Raw genomic sequence first — 18432 nt, forward strand, 5'->3', positions numbered from 1 at the left:
AAGAGCGAATAGGTCTGATGTGGAGTGACCCAGATATGGCCACATGCGGTTAGAAAAATGGCCCACATTTGTTCTGCTCTTTTTCTCTCTTAAAAGAGTAGATTGTGAACGTAAGGGAGGTAAAGTGGTAGAATCATGGATTGATACAGCCTTGTCCTAGTTATTCATATATCAGCAATGGTACAAGAGAGTTCACTCACACAGTACATTTCGGGGAGGGAGAGTTTCAGCAGCCTGCTCTAAAATATCAAATCTAACAGCCCATGCAGGCAAGCTAAAATTGGGAAATTGGGAAAGGTGTTTAAAGATAGGTAATGGTTTGCAATAGTCAGCAACCCTTTTATATGTCCAAGAGGATTGGCAGTGCACATTTTGAGGATTTCAAGTTGCTTTTTTGCCTGGTTCTCTGAATAATTAATTCTGACAGCATCTATTATTGACAGTGTTATTAACTGAAGAGGCAGTTGTACTTCAACATGAATTGGTTTAGTCAGAGCTGTCTTCATAGGGGACCAAAACCCTCTTTCTATAGAAATACAACATGCTGCTGAGACTGCTCCACCATGCAACTATACTGGACAGGCAGCTGATAGTAATTCGATGAAGCACCCTGAAGCTCAGCTGCTGGAGGTGCACATTATGTTCTGCTCCCAGGGAGCACAGATGCTGATACAATGTATGTCCATTGCCAAAACTGCTTGCTATATTTTGCTCTGTATGACCACACACTGTAAAGGTGCTGCTATCTTAATGAACAGTGAATGAAAGGCTTTAGTGGCCTCCAAACGGAATTGTACAACAGTGTGGTTAAGAAGGTCAATGGGACCAGCTAAACATTGTTTGCACTGTCAAATAGCAGTATCTCCAGAGAGAATGTCAAGTGTCCATTCAGTTAAGTGGCTAAACTAATAGCCAGTTACTCATCGGTTTCAGAGAGTGGGTGACTACTTTCTTCTAAAAATGATCATTGTTGTGTGAGTGTAGAACTAGTAATATATGCTTCATGTTTCATGAGAATTGATATACATTCAAATTTTATCATTTAAAAAAAAATTGTTTCTGAAGACTTACTGTACATGTTGAAATAATTCCAAACCTCATAAATGTCTCCAAAGTCTTTATTAGTAATAATTTTAAAGCAATGATATTTACATCTGACTAGCATTTAAACATACCACCAAGAACCCACATGGACATACACACCAGATGATAATATCTACATTCATGGACCTGAATGCACCTTAGTCAAGTCCTTCATCGGATACCATTGCACATAACCCATGCATGTACATATATGCTTGTCAAGATGCTCTATTAACATTAATATCCTAAATCGTCCCATACATTTGCACTGATTGGTCAGATTACTGTGCAAAATGATTGATTTACAAGAATTCTGACAAGATGAAGTCATGGCTGTGAATAGGAATGATAATGACATCAAAACTAAATACAATATTAAAAAAACTTTTGCCATTATGATAATTAAGCAATTTAAATAATGTTAGTCTTATAAAATGAATCTGATTGATCAACATTGTACCCCTCAGTGATTGTGTTTGTACAAGATCCCATGGTCAGGCGCAGTGCAGATTCCATTGAGGATTGAGAAAGAGGTGTACGTGTTGCAGAGCGGTTGCAGGTTCACAGAGCTCCTCAGTGCCTTTTCATAGTTAAGCTCTCAGTTCTGACATTAGTGTGTGACTATGCTAACCAACACAGGTGACATTACATTTAGATAATGTACTTGACAATGAACTAGCAGCTGTACTGGGTGGGTATACACAAAAGTGAATGATTGTGAACTGCAACATTAAAAATTGTAAATATTCTGTGACTTGTGTAAAATGTGATGGTAAAGGGTTTTAATGAGGCCATAGTTTCTCATTTTACGTTTGATCAAAATACACCTATGTAACAGGCTGACTGGTATGCAATAGGTGGATTGTTGCCTATCCTACTTGCTTACTTTGCTGATTCGTGGCTGATTATACCATTTTTATAGGCTTATGGTTCTGAAGGCCGTTAAGCCACACAAACAAATACGTAAACAAAGAACTAAGCAGTCACATGTAACCCTGAAAAACGGAAGTGCTCAATATGTCGTTTTAGATCTCCAGATAAGTGGGAAAATAACAGGGAAACCAACTAGAGTACTGGAACATAAACAAGCTACCCCCAGTTCCCGAATGAGCTTGTTTTCCCCATTTATCATAATGAGAAATTAGCCTTCCCGCTATCAGTGATAAAATAACCTGCAGAGGTTGTGTTTTGTATTATTCATTTATCAAGCAAGAGTAGGCTAGACAATGTACAATGTAGGTGTGAATATGAAGACGGTAGTATGTAATTAAATTTTGTTTTTTTGGTAACGCAAAGAATAAGGTAAGGTCCACAAAAAGCTAGGTCCACATCACCTCACCAGAGTTCAGGTGTGTCATTCACTGAAATCTGTGCGTACCAGTTTGAAGGGAATGACAAAAATTCTGTCCAGTCACCCTCTTCCAAGCTCTTTCATTGTGCTCGGAGCTACTTAAAAATATAAGGCAAAACCATCATTACATTTGACTATACTGTGAAAAGCTAACCAATATAAGCTACTAATTTAACAAAAACCACAGATTTTGGTCACACTTAACCTTTAACATAAACAGTTAGATCTAATGGAGCTGGTCTACTCTACATGTGAAACCATCCAAACATTCATGTGTTGTTCACATAAGGATCGCTAAAGGGTACAGTGTAAAGTTGTAATGTTTCTTCTCTAAACCAGACTTGACAGGGTTCCAGTATGGTGAACCAAAAACGTAACGTGGTATGTGAATGCTGAAGGTTGTCGTTCAATGATATCCAAGATAACCTTGTAGCGCTTCCTCAAACTGACTTCCTTTGACAGTGTAGATGAGTCTTGTTAAGCAAGTCCTGATAGAATTTGGATCTTAGAAAGCGGGGATAGGAGTCTTTCTCCATCAGGCTGTACACTCTGGCTTGCACGAGATTGAGGCTGGTGGGAGTTGGCTCTTGAAGACCTTGCTTGGTCTCCTCTCTGGTCCTGAAGTCAATATTTATCTACAAAAGTCAAAACAATGAAATGTAATATTAAGTTGAATTATCTCTCAACATACTGTGCAGTAAGTGCCATTCTGCTAATGTATGCATAATAATGTACCTCTCTCGGTGCCTGGACATCAATGTACTCCTTGTAAATCTTCTCAGCTTTTGACATCAGTTTTGCAGGTGATTTGATCTTTTTGTAGTCTTCACATGCCATCCAGAACTCAATGTTCTCATCGCTGAACTCCGATTTAAGAAATGTTCTGAAGGCCGTTAAGCCACCTAAAGCAAAACAAACAAATACGTAAACAAAGAACTAAGCAGTCACATGTAACCCTGAAAAACGGAAGTGCTCAATATGTCGTTTTAGATCTCCAGATAAGTGGAGATTCCAGTGGGATGTTTGGGCTTTTTAAAATAACAGGGAACCCAACTAGAGTACTGGAACATAAACAAGCTACCCCCAGTTCCCGAATGAGCTTGTTTTCCCCATTTATCATAATGAGAAATTAGCCTGCCCGCTATCAGTGATAAAATAACCTGCGGAGGTTGTGTTTTGGTTGAGATAGGAGGTCAACATGTTTTCTCCCCACACCATATTGACATAGTGACATCATAATACTCTGTGGTTTACTCATCATTTCCGACGGAAGGGTTTCCATGGAATGGCACTTTATTATGAAAACAATTCCAAGAGCATACAGCCAGAAATTGAAATGACACTGATTTACCTTTTCCATTTTATTTTGAAGGACTGGGTTCTGGTTCTATTTAGGATTTCATATACAATAAGTCAAAACCAAAGCAACAAATCATTTTAGTACAGCATAATAGATAGACGGGTACATCTGGGTTTTTTCTTTCATCGAGATATGGATGTCTTGGAATACTACTAAACCCTTGTTGTTGCTCGCTGAGGCCCTCTGTGTAGCATGCTCACAGACCTTTGCAGAGAGTACTTGAAACAGTACATGTATCTCACGTCAGTGGCAGTGTTGGCCGAGCAGCCTGATCCAATATGATTAAATCACACACAAATGGGTTGTGCTTGAGGGAAGGGCAGTTAAATGTGAGGATGTAGCTCATCAGGGGAATTCAATAAGGGACCCATTGAGAGGCGAGAACAAAGGCTGCGTGTCCCAGCGGTGCCACTGGAACAAACAGTTCTACTTTTATCCAATGGCACCTATATGCAATAATAGGATTTACCTTTCCTACTGTTGAAGTGTGTCGCCTGTAGGTGCTTCATTGAATCCTCTTTTTATCTTAAAATTCAGAACCGTTTTGCATCCATGTGTTATATTTGGCATATTTTATCAACAAAGAATGTTATATCTGCATGTATTTCTTAGATTGTAGCCACATTAGCGTTATAAGCTATTGTTTGTTTAGTAGAGATAACTCTCACCATCACATTATGGAGGGGTTGTGCTTTTAATTTGCAGTGCTAGTTATGCAATTACACTGGTCAGGATGGCAATCAAACCTGAAAACAGATCATTTAAACTCCATATTTGAAATCCACATTTAGAATAACACAAACACAGTGGTGACCTTCCCTTCTAAGATTACCCCTTCAGTCAGTGCTTGACGTTCCCTGAACCATGCAGCGGGGTTATTTTTGGTGATTCATAATAGACCTCCAGTGTAATTTTGATCGAGGGGACTGTCAAAGGGTGAAGCGTTGAGAGTCTTTAGGGTAGACACAAAAAGGCAGCAGGGAGACAGAAATTCCGTGGCTTGTCATTTATTGACCCTCTACCAGGGGTTTATAGAATGTCCAGGTGCAAAAAAACAAAGAAGAAAAAAGAAACAAAAAGACTGATAATATATATTGAGAAAAATAAGATATTTACAAAACAGCTGAATACGCACAGCTACTACAATAGCTTAGGACAAATGTCCCTAAATACAGACAGCACAAATATAACAGGCATCTCACTTCTGAGTAGTGGTGTTACCCTTGACACTGAGCCTTCAAAGATTGTGTCGAGAACATCAAGCACTTCCAGACAGAGCTCCGTATCGAGGCTTGTATTGATTCGGCAAAATTATGTCACTGATAACGTTGGAAGCCTTGTTTCAGTCCACTGATTTCAGAAGGGGTTCACTTTTAGTGTGATGGTTCGACTATAAAATGTCCCAATTCCAATCTCAAACTTGTGGGTTTAATTAAAAGGGTTACATTAAATAGGGTTTCCCACTCATTGTCAGATAAGCACATCCACTGCCCTCTGTCCAGTTCAACAAATCACTTTCACCCCCTTTTCTCCAATCTGAAAAACCCCATCACTGCCCTGCTGACCTTTTTACCAGGTAGTTGAACCCATCCCTAATTGGCACATTCCATTACAGGCCCACAACACAGGGGTGATATCTCGTGTCAGGAGGAAATTCACTCTAAACAAAGTGAAAATGGTACCAGTTGTAATACTAATAAGGTCAGGACTTCACAACAAAGTAAACAAACAGTTACAGGTCACATTCTTCATCGAAAACCTTACGAATTAATTCATGGATTTTGCGAGGGCGCAACCATGATTCTCATGAACCGGCCCAAACCATATAGCCAGCCCTGGACGGGAGCGCATTTCCTAAGAACACTGGAAAGATTCAATGGCGGCAAGAAGTCCAATATTGTTTGTTGAACAAACACGGTATGGACACCAAGTCATTATTTTTATCCAAGCTGCATACAAAAAGAACTCGATACCACAGCGATTTGTCAGAATAACTATACAATAGAACGAGGATTTCCAACAATGGCAAATTAATGAACGTGAGTGAAATGTTTGGCACGGTTTCAGCAATATGTGTGCACCCATATGCTTCTACACACACCAGCCAAGATAAACCAGCTCAGATTGATATGTAGTGATGTACATTAATGAATGTAGAAGTTACTGTTAAAAGTACAACAAAAGTCTGTTGCGTCCGCCAGTAGGACGTGGTGAAAACGCGCCTATGAAACGCGCCATCACAGGGACCAATGCAAGCTGTTCCCATAGATGCCAATGACCGACCTCGCCAATGAAACCATTTTGTGTGTGATCTGGAGGGGAGGTCGTTGCCAATGACTGACTCACATTACTGTAAAGAGTCCTCCACATCAATAACCAAGGCAAAGGGTGCTACATAACAGGCTGGAGAGATGCTTTTATGAAAACAGTTGTGTTTTCTTTTCTCTGCCTTCTTAAAGGCCATAAGGCCCAATCAGCAGTGTTCCTGGACAATATGCATTCTCAAGGTAGAAGAAGAAGACCACTCATGGGCCTTGAGAGCTACATCTGTTATGAGACATATTGTTAGTATTTGTATGTCAACACATGTTGTGAAACTTTTTTCTCATTATTTCAATCAGTCTCTATATTTTCCCAATGGGAAAAACTAGACAGTCACATTTATTCCGATTTAACGAGAACTCACACTTGTCGGACAGGAGAATGTCAAATGAATCAGCCCATCGCGTGACTTCCTCCGTTGATAACCTAAGAGAAAATCAGACACTGAAGATGAATCTTTGCTCAAAAGCACGTCAAATTATAGAATCAAATGATAAAATGTTATATAACATTCAGAGACTGATAATCGTGTCTGATCACACCACACACTCACTTTATGCATTTAGCAGGCCCGGCCTGTGCAGGTGGCAGGAATTCAGAGAAGTCATTATAGGAGTCAGACTTAATGGATAGGCAGCCTAGCCTGGTTTTCATGGTGAGTACTCTGAAAGGAGACAAAACAGAGATTTGAGTGTTGAAAGTATGAAAGTTCAGCTGTGACTGGAGTGGCATCTAGCTTCAGATGAGCACACATGACCACATCCAGGGGACTCTGAAATGTGATCATTGCCCATCTGGCTCATCTGGTCTGCATCTTTTACTTCAGGTAACGATTTCATTCAAACCCCAGCTACTATAAACTGAATATAGTATTTCATTGAATGTATCTTCCATTCAACTTAAGCATGAAAATGTTACGACGTATATAAACCGCTCTGATTATCCCATAAATTCAATCATTGAACTGTTAGAGACTTATTCGGTTCTTGTCGGTCAGATCCAGTTTTATCATGGCAGGTAATGCATGCCTTCTTTTGACAATCACTTTGAGTATAAAGGGCTGAAATACTCAGCGACTATTTCAAGCTTCAAAGAGGGTACATTGTATGAAATGAGCAGAGTTCTGATAGGGTGACATTGCAGCACTGAAAAGGTGCTCACCGCAGACTGGAGAGCTATTCATTTGTATGAAATAAAGGCTTTAATTTGTATGAATAGGTGACACTTTAATATCACGGAGGAGGGGGAACCTTTGGAGATCACACTGTTTGCTTATGATGGATAACTGTCAGGAATTCAAACGAGGACCCAAGTGCAGATCGGTAGATGAAGGATTTATTCCACAAAAAAAAAAAAAAAAAACAAGCTGGCAGGCAGACCAACAGGCAGGCAAAAGCAGATTAAAAAAGCAAACTCAAAAAACTTCTCTTAAGTTATCCTTCAAAAAGCAAACAACTCAAAAAACAGGCTAACTCACCAGTTGAGGCAATCTGACAGGGAACATGAGGCAAGACAGGGCTTAAACAGGCAGGGTAATCATTGGGAACAGGTGAGGAGCAGAACAGGCGAGAAACAGAACAAGACAGAGTCCAAGTACTGACAGATAACTGTTTATTTATGTTTGTTTTGCTCTTCATTGTGTGTTTGTCATGCTTCGATCCGACCAAGGGACACACACAGTGCTTGAATCTAGATCCATGAATATTCTAACCTTTGTAAAGAGTGTAACTGGGATTTCAGTATAAATTGTGCTGCATGTATTAAGAGAGATTCTATGGCTCAATTAGCAGGCCATCCAAACATCCAACGTCTAAATTCAGTTGATGTAAATGTAACCCATAATCATAACAAATGATAATATATTATACTGGACTTTCTCTTAATCGTTCATGGTGCAGCACAAAGAGAAGGCTATGGAGAAAATCTAACACTCATGACACTATGACATGAAATCAATTTTAGTTTTGTATTCTGCATATAGACTTAAAATTATATTCAGGTCAAATCCAACTGAACGTTGTTAAAGGCTTTATTGATGCCATCTGGATGTTGTTATTGTGATGCTCTCAAGGATGGGGCTTCTACATGTTTCTACATGAAGCAAGAGTCATCACATATACATGCACAAATAATTCTAATGATTATATCCCATTATGGAACATCTTTGTGTCTAGGACAGTCTCCACAAAAACTAGAGCAAGATTTAAGCGGTAAAAATACATTCACCCAACGTTCTGCGTATTTTGATGGTGTTTTGCTTTCAGAACTGCAGGCTGCACCCAGCACAGACACGTGCCATACTATTTATAAAGTCCTCTGACAAATCCTTCTAGTCAGGAAGCTGTCAGCTCATGTACAAGGCAGCCATGCAGAAAACAAGTCCTGGAGGGGATGCTAAAAAAAGACCCTGAAAAATTTCACCCAATAAAAGCTGGGATGACTCATGAAAAATGCAGAATACTCCAACATTCCCCCCCCTTTTTTCAATTTTTTTTTAATGTCTGGCACGTGGTTGTCTGCAAGCGGGTAATTGTGAATTCTCTTTAATGTGGTGTTGCGCATTGCGGATCTTTTACATCCAGCTGATGCTCACTTACTGATCTTGCTCTAGTTTTTGTGGAGAGTGTCCTAGACACAAAGATGTTCCATAATGGAATATAATCATTAGAATTCTTTGTGCATTATAGCAATCATTTGGATGGATCTTGTGTATGATCCTATGAAATGGCAAACTGATCTAATGCCTTATTCATCTGTGTGACTAAAACCTTGGTATCAGAGAAAGCAAGTGTTGTGTTTCATAGTGACCCAAATTCATGTTGTGTTAATCTTAAATTAAAGGCAATACTACACATCAGTAATTATATGGTTTAAATCAGCCATTAGAGACAACCATTGTAATAACACCCCCCCCCGTGCATGAAGGCCTAATTGTCACATCCATGCATCTGGGAATATGAATTAATGTAACGGGACAGGAAAGTGCACTGCGCTCTTTCATTGGAGTGCAGCTCCCCACCATCACCACCACGTCTCTACTTCCCACACACAGTCAATGTGTCCAGCCACCTGATCTCCAGTCTTATGCCGTGGTTCTTTTGACATGTCAGCCTGCCACTGTACCAGCTCTTCTCCCTTAGCAGGCTGCACTGTGACTTCCGCTCTCCTCAGAAAAAACATGCACAGAGAGTAAAAAGGCTCCAATACCAATACCCACGGCGGAACTTTTCCCATGTTTATTTCATGGTTGCCATGTGCAGCGGTCCACACTCAACTCACAGCCTTCCCCCGTAGCTGGTTGTGACAGCGTAAGAGGTAAAGTCTGGCCATGTTCTCCCCCCGTGGGCTTCACGGCACTCTATATTTAACTTGACCTCTGTGCAGTGAGGTGTCTGGAGCAGCAGTCTACTGCACCTTTATCTACAATAATATTTGCCTCATGCTCACATTATCACAGCAAAAGGTCAGCTTGTTTCATTTAGCCGCTCAGGACTTGAAAGGATTATTGTTTCATGATGCCCTGATTCTGTATATTGTGTAGAGCAGTTTAGACAACATATCTGGCATATTCACACAACCTGCGGCATTCTATCAGCATCCAGACTGGTCAGTGTGAGTGCTTCACACGGATGTTTTACACAAGGGTGGATTGCGTTCACGCTGAATTTTAAAGACATGCAGATGGAATTATTATTCTTTTTTCATTTCCAAAATCACACAACCCTGATAATGCTATTGCTATGGCAACATGAAAAATCGAGGTATTGGGCTAAAGAAAAGCAGTGTTTTTCATACCAATGTGAAACTGCAAGGATGCAAGTTAATTCTGCAGGTTACCTCAATGCATTTAACAAAATGATAAAAGTCAACAGAGATTTGATTTTAGAGTGTGTGTGTGTGTGTGTGTGTGTGTGTGTGTGTGTGTGGAGAAGAGGGGTGATGGCTATCGACTGAAAGTGGAGGTTGAGGGATTCGACCTGACTGGCAATGATACAAAGCAGTGGTAGGTGTCATGTGTGGGGGCTTCAAAGTCACCTCACATCTCTCTTCACTTCCTCATGATGACATTTAGTACCCCAAAACCCCTCCGGGTGATTACTGGGGGGAGTTTACAGGAAGTGAGACATTCAACAATTCAAGTATACACACACACACACACACACACACACACACACACACACACACATACACACACACACACACACACACACACACACACACATACACACACACAGACACACACACACACACACACACAGTGCAGTGCAGTGCAGTACAGTTTAGGGTATACACACGTGTGCACAAGTACACCACTGGTCGTGCACACATGTAAATGGTGCACAAGCACACATGCGCAACCACATGTTTAGATGCATGTAAACATGTGCACACATGCTTGTGCCTGTGCACACACGCAATGTACATACACATAACATGCAGAGCAAACATACACAAACACGAAAACACTGCATATATTTGTTCACAGATGGTGTACAGTGATGCTGTTGTTTTTGCACACAACACGTATACGAAATATGAAGGATGGAAGATAAAAAAAAGTATGACATCTCTCTGCATTACCCTGTTACTGCCCAAAGCATTCAATCTCAAGGCTGATATCGCAAGCCTGTCATACATCAGAGAAAAGATCCTGCAAGGCAGATGGTGAGAGCTGCTCTGAATAATGAACAACAAGGCGCCAGTGAAACTAAGCAAATGAGGGAGTGAGCAGCGCTAGCCTGCCCGTTGAGAGCTTACGCAACACAATCAGGGTATATACGAACGCAGACTTTACCTTCAGCGCGTACAGCCCGGGGACCAGGTGCAAGCGGCTCTCGGGGAAGATGTTTCTGGGAGCAGGAGGCAGAGGCTGCTGTTCTACCGGCGGCGCGGCGGCTTAGACGGCTCTCCTCCCAGTGTGGAGCTATCTACTGTTGCCCAGGACTAGGAATCACACGTCGCTTACATCGGTGTGATGGTGTGAGGGAGCGTGGGATAGAGAGGGAGCGAGAGAGAGAGAGGGAGAGAGGGGGGCGAGCAGCAGGGAAGCGGAGATGCTTAACCAGCACGCGATTTCTCTCGCCGCGTCCCAAAAGCAGCGGCTAATATGGAAATGCTACGGCTCGCATTGTGTGAAATCACCTGCAAAAGGGGATGACAATGGGGCTGCTTTGCAGGTGTGCTTGGGGTGAATGTAGGGAGAGGTGGGTTGGTGAAGGGGGACACAAATGAATGAGTGAATCACCAAAGCCTCTCTTTTATCCTGCTCTCCTCCAGCTGGTGCTGGGATGGCCCTTATCTCAGGGACACGGATAAGGACACGCTGGCCTCATTTGGGTCTTGGCATCAGTGCAGGAAGAGCCGTGGCTGGAGGAGGGAGCCCACTGCACGGCTTAACTGCGTCTCTGCCGAGCTCTAATTCCCCCCCCCGAGAACATGCTCTCTAATTCTGCGGCCACAACTCACACATGCTCACACGTGATTCAACTGTCCTCCTCAGTCTGACCATATGGAGCGGATGTTGCAGAATAAATCTTTTATCTTTTTTTTTTTTCTTTTTCTCTAGGAGTTTTACGCTTCCATCAATTGCTATGTTGCCCTTTGGCATTCACTGATTAAAAGTTGGTGTAGGCGAACCCTGACTCACCTTTCACACCAAAGGCATTTGCTGTGGCCTTAGTGAATTTCCCATCATGCCTTAGCATCAATTGTGTTGTCAAGAGGCTATTAAAAGGGAAAGGAACTGAGCACAATACAATATATTACTCACAGAATGGTAACCCACGTCAGTGTTTAGCAGGCGTATAAGGCTTCCCACTGAAGCAGCCCAATGCAAGAAGGCAGCCTCCGAGTTCCCCCAGGGTCTCCTTTTGTGCAAGGTCCATCTGAAAAGCCCATTGAACCAGTTCACATTGAACTAGTTCACATTGAGTGCCTAGCATTAAATAGTACCAGGTTTTTAGTGTATGATGAAAAATTAATTTGTTGTTGCCAACCATTTTTTTCAATTGTTTGTCTGTTTCAAAATCTAGTGTGATATAAGTCCCTAGATCTGGTTTGTTAAAACACATTCAAGGCCATGTTTTATTGTCTGAAGGCAAACCAGTAATGTTTCCATCACACAAATGTATTGTTGTTCATGTTGAAGTCCTCAAAACCTTTTCTTGTCAGAACAATTGCTCAATTACATGACTGGGTTTAATGTTTTTTTTTTTTTTTTACTCTGAATAGTTGGCTAATGTTAGCAGGCTAGGTTTTGCAGTTACTGTTACTTAGCAACAACCAACAAGCAGAATAGCTTTGTACTGCAGAGGTTTAAAGGAAAGACCTGTTGTTTATATGAGCTATTATGCAAATAATATAGTGTATTTGTTTCCTTAACCTTTATTATTGCATTATATTCTATACCTCACTGTCTGAAACAGGTTATATAATACACCTGTGAAATATGCTTTAAAACGAAACCTGCCTTCTTTAAGCAAGTCATGTGCTTCTAACCAAAATGGTACCCTTTCTGTCTCACTGCCACTGCACTGCATAAACATGCTGTACGCTGCACTCTGTACTTGAAATTGAAAGTACTTCTCATCTACTACTAGCCCTTCTTTTAGCACTTAAAGCAGTCATTCCTTTGATTATCCAAGTGTTTGAATTATATATATATATAACATAACTATTATAGACTTAAAATACATCTATAGAAACTTTTTGCATGTTTGACAAAAACGTGCAGTTTAGAAAAATCTTTGTTTTATCCTGCCATCAGCAAAGCCAACCCCAGAGTGTTACATTAATGTACTGTTAAGAGAGTAAATATGCCCTAGATACCTAGAATTTCAGAGGCACAGCTAAGACTGTTACACAGACACACACACACACACACACACACACACACACACAGAATAAAGCTCCACAAAAAAGTAAAATTAAGGCCTCTTGTCAGTACATCATTGTTGGCTTGTAGGTCACTCCTTAATCTCTTTGGAATTGAAACAACAAAATTGTGTGTGTGTGTGGGTGTGCGCGTGCAAGTACGCATGCGCATGCGCGTGCCTGAATATTCGTGTTACAACTTTAAGTGCATTGTAAAACTGTACATGGAACCATGGGCTTTAGAGCTTTGGAGAGGCACAGACAGTGTCTGCATATTTGAGCTTTGGTAAGCAGATCTGCACTTACACAGATGAAACTGCCCGGTTCTATCAGATAAGACAACCACACAGGCTCTTTCATTTAATCAACACTAAAGATGGATTGGCTTTCAAATTACTGATAGACGCATCAAGAGGATTCATAGTTTTTTTTTTTTTCAGTGTGGAACATTAAAAAATCAAAGCAGCACAATAATCGCCTTACAGGTGAATTGCTCTTGCTTCCCTGAGGTGTGCCCCATTCGCCAGTGTTAACGAAGACATTAGGCGATTAGTTTAGTCTGTGGTGCATCCAGGATCAAGACTCGTGATCAAGTCTGGTTTCCCAGTGTGCCAGGATCTGAGATGCGCCTGGAGTGTTTTGGAATTGTAGACATTCACAAAGCAGAGTTTCACTCCTAGTATCATTATGAAGTGTTCTGGACCGCAATACTGCACCTCAAACTGCTACTACAGCATCCAGAAATAAGTCCTTGTGCTGAAACCTGCACTTTTGGTGGGTAGATGTGAGTAACAAAATATCTCAGAATAGAGCAAAACAGTGCAAACAGTCCATTTATATAATCCAGCGCATCTGAATACATTTGCTGATTTATCTGACTCAGAACTTTTGAGGGAATTTGACTTGTTTTTCTGTCTTAGTTTGTGTCCAGTCAGAGCATAACAGCCAAAACCCCGCACGAGGTTTGGATTCAAATGCAGTGCAATTATCTGATGTCTGATGATGAGTTCGTGAGGGTACCTTTTATAAGCTATCAATTTAGAAATATTAGACCATAGTTTCGTCTCTTCAGTATGCTCTTATTTTTCTGTAAAGCTTGAAAAAAGGCTTAGCAAAGAGCTCCAGACCATTCATTTGTGCTTTTATTAAGCAATGCATCAGGAATGCACAGACACTACACCCACACCTCCTCCCCCAAGATATGAGTAATGCGGTGGACCAGGGGAGGCTCCTGTCCCTGCTCCCACACGCTGAGTCTTCCTGTGGGTAAAGCAAGCCCTGTTATGGCCCTGTCTAGAAACCCAGCAGGTTAACAATGTGTTATCTGTAATGAACTTACAAGTATGAAAATGTCTAATGGCTTCTCTAAATACAATAGAAGGTGCTGAATCTGCCCACTCCATCTGTATGGGCAGAGATTCATAGACATCCATCACTCCAATCCCTCCTATCAACTGGAACTACTGAATCCATGTGCACTCATCAACTAATGGATTATTGAATTTTCTGTACACGTGTGCATACTATAGTGTGAATATTGTTTTTGACAGGATGTGAAATATTTTTGTGACACCAGGAGATGCTTCACAACATTGATACACACACACACACACACACACACACACACACACACACACACACACAGGCCCTAAAACTGACTGATTAAAAGTACAGTGTGAAGGATTTAGGGAGATCGATTAGCAGGAAACGAAATATAGTATTTATCATTATGTTTTCATTAGTGTATAATCACCTGCTTTAGGGCTTAGAATGAGCCCTTCATATGTATAGGCAGCAGGTCCTCTTCCACGGAGATCGCCATATTTCTGGATCTCTATTTCTAGAGAGGGCCTTTCGTGTTTTTATGGCATTTGATGCCCACTGTAGGTTTCCCCACACGCTTGGAAAGGGAGGGGTATTCATTTGGTTGCAATGCAGCATCCTCACCACTAGATGTCTCTAAATCAAACACAATGCATCTTTAACACAAATAATCTGCCAATCATACTCCATTTTCCTCTCAGGAAAACGAGGCCTTTCCAAAATCTGGAGACTCCCCCTTGGTCCTGGCAAGCTATATCGTCATCTTAAGGTTTTTGGCTATACCTATGTAGAATTTGGGGAGTGTGAAATATGCTGCACCTTTGTGCTCAAGCAGGACAAGAGATTGCTGGTTAAAAACAAAGTTATTTACCGGTTCGAGTCATTTAAAAAAAAGAAATGATGAGGAAGCATGGTGACAGAAAAATCATAACATGATGCCAGGGATCGTGTTATTGACCCCCAGTCTGCCTGTCATGCCACCCCATGATGCCAGGGATCGTGTTATTACCCCCCAGTCTGCCTGTCATGCCACCCCAATCGTGAAAGCAGTGTAACGTGCTTGTGGAAAATAAAATGTTACGCAACCCACATGACTGTAGTGGAAGAAATACCATTCACAAAGTTATGCTCCCTAAAGACTATCGAGTCGTTGCTTGAAAATGCGGATCCACCCAATCCAAACCGGAGGGTGCACAAAATTAGCGATTTTGGAGTGGATGGTGCAAGCGTTAACATGGGTGCAACAGGGCGAATAGGGGCACATTTCAGAGGTGATGTGGGTGAACCTGTCCTGTCCTCCATCTGTCTATCTCATCATCTGGAATTGACAATGCTAAGCACTTAAAGGTCAGTGCCAATGATTTGAAAAAACCTATGACCTTTTGCGGCTTGCGTGGAAAACATATCACTTCAGTCCCAAAAGCAGGCGACAACTGAAGGCAATAGGTGCAGAATTAGGCTGTACACAGCACAATCCCTTGGCTGTTAAAACTCAGTGCTGGCTGCCACACATTTATCAAGCACTGTCAGTTTTCCTTCAGTCAAATGATGCAGCAGGGCAGGGCCAATACACTGCTGGCCATCATCACATGGAGCGCCTTGCAGCCACATTTAGCACTAACATGAAGGGCAGGGCCAAGCACATCGTATGGCAAATGGAAAGCCTGTCTTTTGTTGCCCTCTGTCACTTTTTGCATGATCTTTTTTCAGAGGTCTCAAAACTCAGCCTCCTCTGATCCTCCCATAAGCGGTTGCAGCTGTTGAGAGCTGTCTGGAGACGGTTAAGAAGTTGAAGGATAGGCCACTGAGAGAGGGGAAGCTCAAAGAACACAGGGGAAGCTCTTACAGTACAAAGGGCAAGACTCTGAAGGTACCGAGAAGCAAGGAGAACTGCCAGTAAGCAAGAGGTAGTGAGATGTAAGTAAACCCACTGTCATAACCTTCCAAAATGTCAAACTTAAGGGCCCTGTTGTGGAAACCTCTCGCAATGTATCTCAATCAGAAGTCAAAAACTTGGATGCGTTGATCTCAGTATTAAAGCCACAGAAGAGAAGAGATGGATAATCTCACTGTATGAATGGCGCACTGACCATTTTTAAAAGCGGGCCATGAACAAATTCATGTGAAGTTCCAGTTGTATCTAAAAATATTTGATCTTTCGTATGTGTCATAGCTAGCTGGTTAGCAGGCTCACTTTTGTAGATATCTTGTCTCTATTTGTCTCTGTGTTAGTGTCTTAAAAGGGAGCTGACTTATCCAGTTCTCTCTGAGTTAGTGTCTAAAAAGGGAGCTGACTTATCCAGTTCTCTTTGAGTTAGTGTCTTAAAAGGGAGCTGACTTATCCAGTTCTCTCTGAGTTAGTGTCTTAAAAGCGTTTCCTAGTCATGGTGTCTCTTAGTGTTTTACAAAGACTCAAAAGGTATACCTTTCTAAAGAAGTTTACTTTTCTATGGATGTTTCCCAAACCATCTCTTACGAATTGCCTAAAGAGAAACTTGTATGTATCTCATGTATACCGTAAGAGGCTGAATCCATGTTTCTGGAATCAATTACTGTCATTCATGAAGGGATTGAGTCAGTTTGGAGTGCAGGTGATCATTATTAGAAAGAACATCAACAAGAAATACTATACAAGCCAAAATAAATACATTCCATAATAAGAATGGTTGCAGGCTAGTAGTTTTTTAATTGAATGAATAACACATTTTGATCTTACATCACAGTCAATGCACGTTTTCGTCTCTAAAACCTTTAATGTAATGTATCTTAATTTGAAAACTGCGTTAAGGTATAGCTAACAGTGGTCCAGACTAACCTTACAAAAGTATTGATTATCTCTATAGAGATGGTATATCTTAGTATGCTTCAAAAAGATAAGGCACATCTTTAGGTACGCTCTGTGAAACACGCCCCAGATTCACAGTACAATGTACACCTTGTGTATGAAGGACATGAATAAAACTAAATTATAATAATAATGACTCCTAGCAAAGTTAAATACTGAAGTGGTAGCAGGTAAGTAGCCATTCGTAGAAAGACCATTAGTAAAACAGATATATTCAACTGTTAGGCTAACATAAGGAAATCCAGCTACCTATACTGTATATACTACAAAGAAAGCATAACAAATGTCTAGGGTCTTCTTTAATTTCTTTGTACGTGGGTTGCCAGCCTTATGTGTGATTCATCGGCTATTAATTCTATATATTTAATATTCGTGTTAGAATACAGGAAAGCATTTAAGGAACTATGGCAGGAATAAGGGCATGTAATAAGCTCTGTATTTTTCCAGCATCTCGGAGTCTGCTGGGGTTTGCGTCTCTCCTCTATAATGATCTGAGGTGCTTGCACACGCACACAACTCTTAATCAGGATGAACCCTGGAGTATATGTTGGTTATGACCGTGCATACATTTCTAACCTTTTATATCCCAATCCTCTGTTTACCACAGCAAGGAAAATTTTCCTTATGTAAATACAATAATGATTAATTGGCCTACAAATTACAATGACGTAGCCTACTTTAGCATCAATTGCAGCATCATATTTACTCATGTGCACATAATCGTTGTGCTGCTTCAGTTTTTGAATATATTACCATGAAAGGCATTATTTATGCTTGAAACCTGTGCGCTTATAATGAAAGTATAGCAGTTCACATTAGAAAGCTCACGAAAAAACTGCTTCTGTCATTGGGTGACACTGATGCTATGTCTTGCACTGATATTTTGTATTTATTTCTTTGTGTAAGACACAATAATTAATAAAAAACTGAACCTGCAGCAGTCAGAGTAAACCTACAGGAAGTGACTCTGAACAGGCACTGCCAAGTTTGCTGCAGTTCCTTTCTGTCTGAGTTAGTGTCTGAAGAGAGCCGACACATCCAGTTCTCTCTGAGTTAGTGTCTGAAAAGGGAGCTGACTTATCCAGTTCTCTCTGAGTTAGTGTCTTAAAAGGGAGCTGACTTATCCAGTTGTCTCTGTGAGAGTCCTCAGTGGAGGGCACATACCTCTCTGCCGAGTGATGCACCGCTAATGGAGAGCCTCAGGGCACCTGAACAGAAACGTATAAACATCCTCGTATTTTCCTCCTGTATAAATCAGAACCTACAATTTTGGTA

At 41.0% G+C, this 18432-nt stretch overlaps 1 protein-coding gene across 1 annotated transcript; it reads right to left on the minus strand.

The window, feature by feature from the left end:
• Window positions 1-1100: 1100 nt before the first annotated feature.
• On the minus strand, window positions 1101-11954 carry rgs8 (regulator of G protein signaling 8). The gene is made up of 5 exons (XM_012834155.3): window positions 10912-11954; window positions 6670-6780; window positions 6481-6542; window positions 3170-3336; window positions 1101-3069 (listed from the first exon to the last, which is right to left on the minus strand). Exons 2-5 carry the CDS (start codon window positions 6768-6770, stop codon window positions 2875-2877), a joined length of 525 nt encoding a protein of 174 aa, XP_012689609.1. The 5' UTR covers window positions 6771-6780; window positions 10912-11954; the 3' UTR covers window positions 1101-2874.
• Between the last annotated feature and the right edge of the window lie 6478 nt (window positions 11955-18432).

The sequence above is a fragment of the Clupea harengus genome, chromosome 10, assembly GCF_900700415.2.
Source record: "Clupea harengus chromosome 10, Ch_v2.0.2, whole genome shotgun sequence".
In the NCBI taxonomy this organism is placed as follows: domain Eukaryota; kingdom Metazoa; phylum Chordata; class Actinopteri; order Clupeiformes; family Clupeidae; genus Clupea; species Clupea harengus.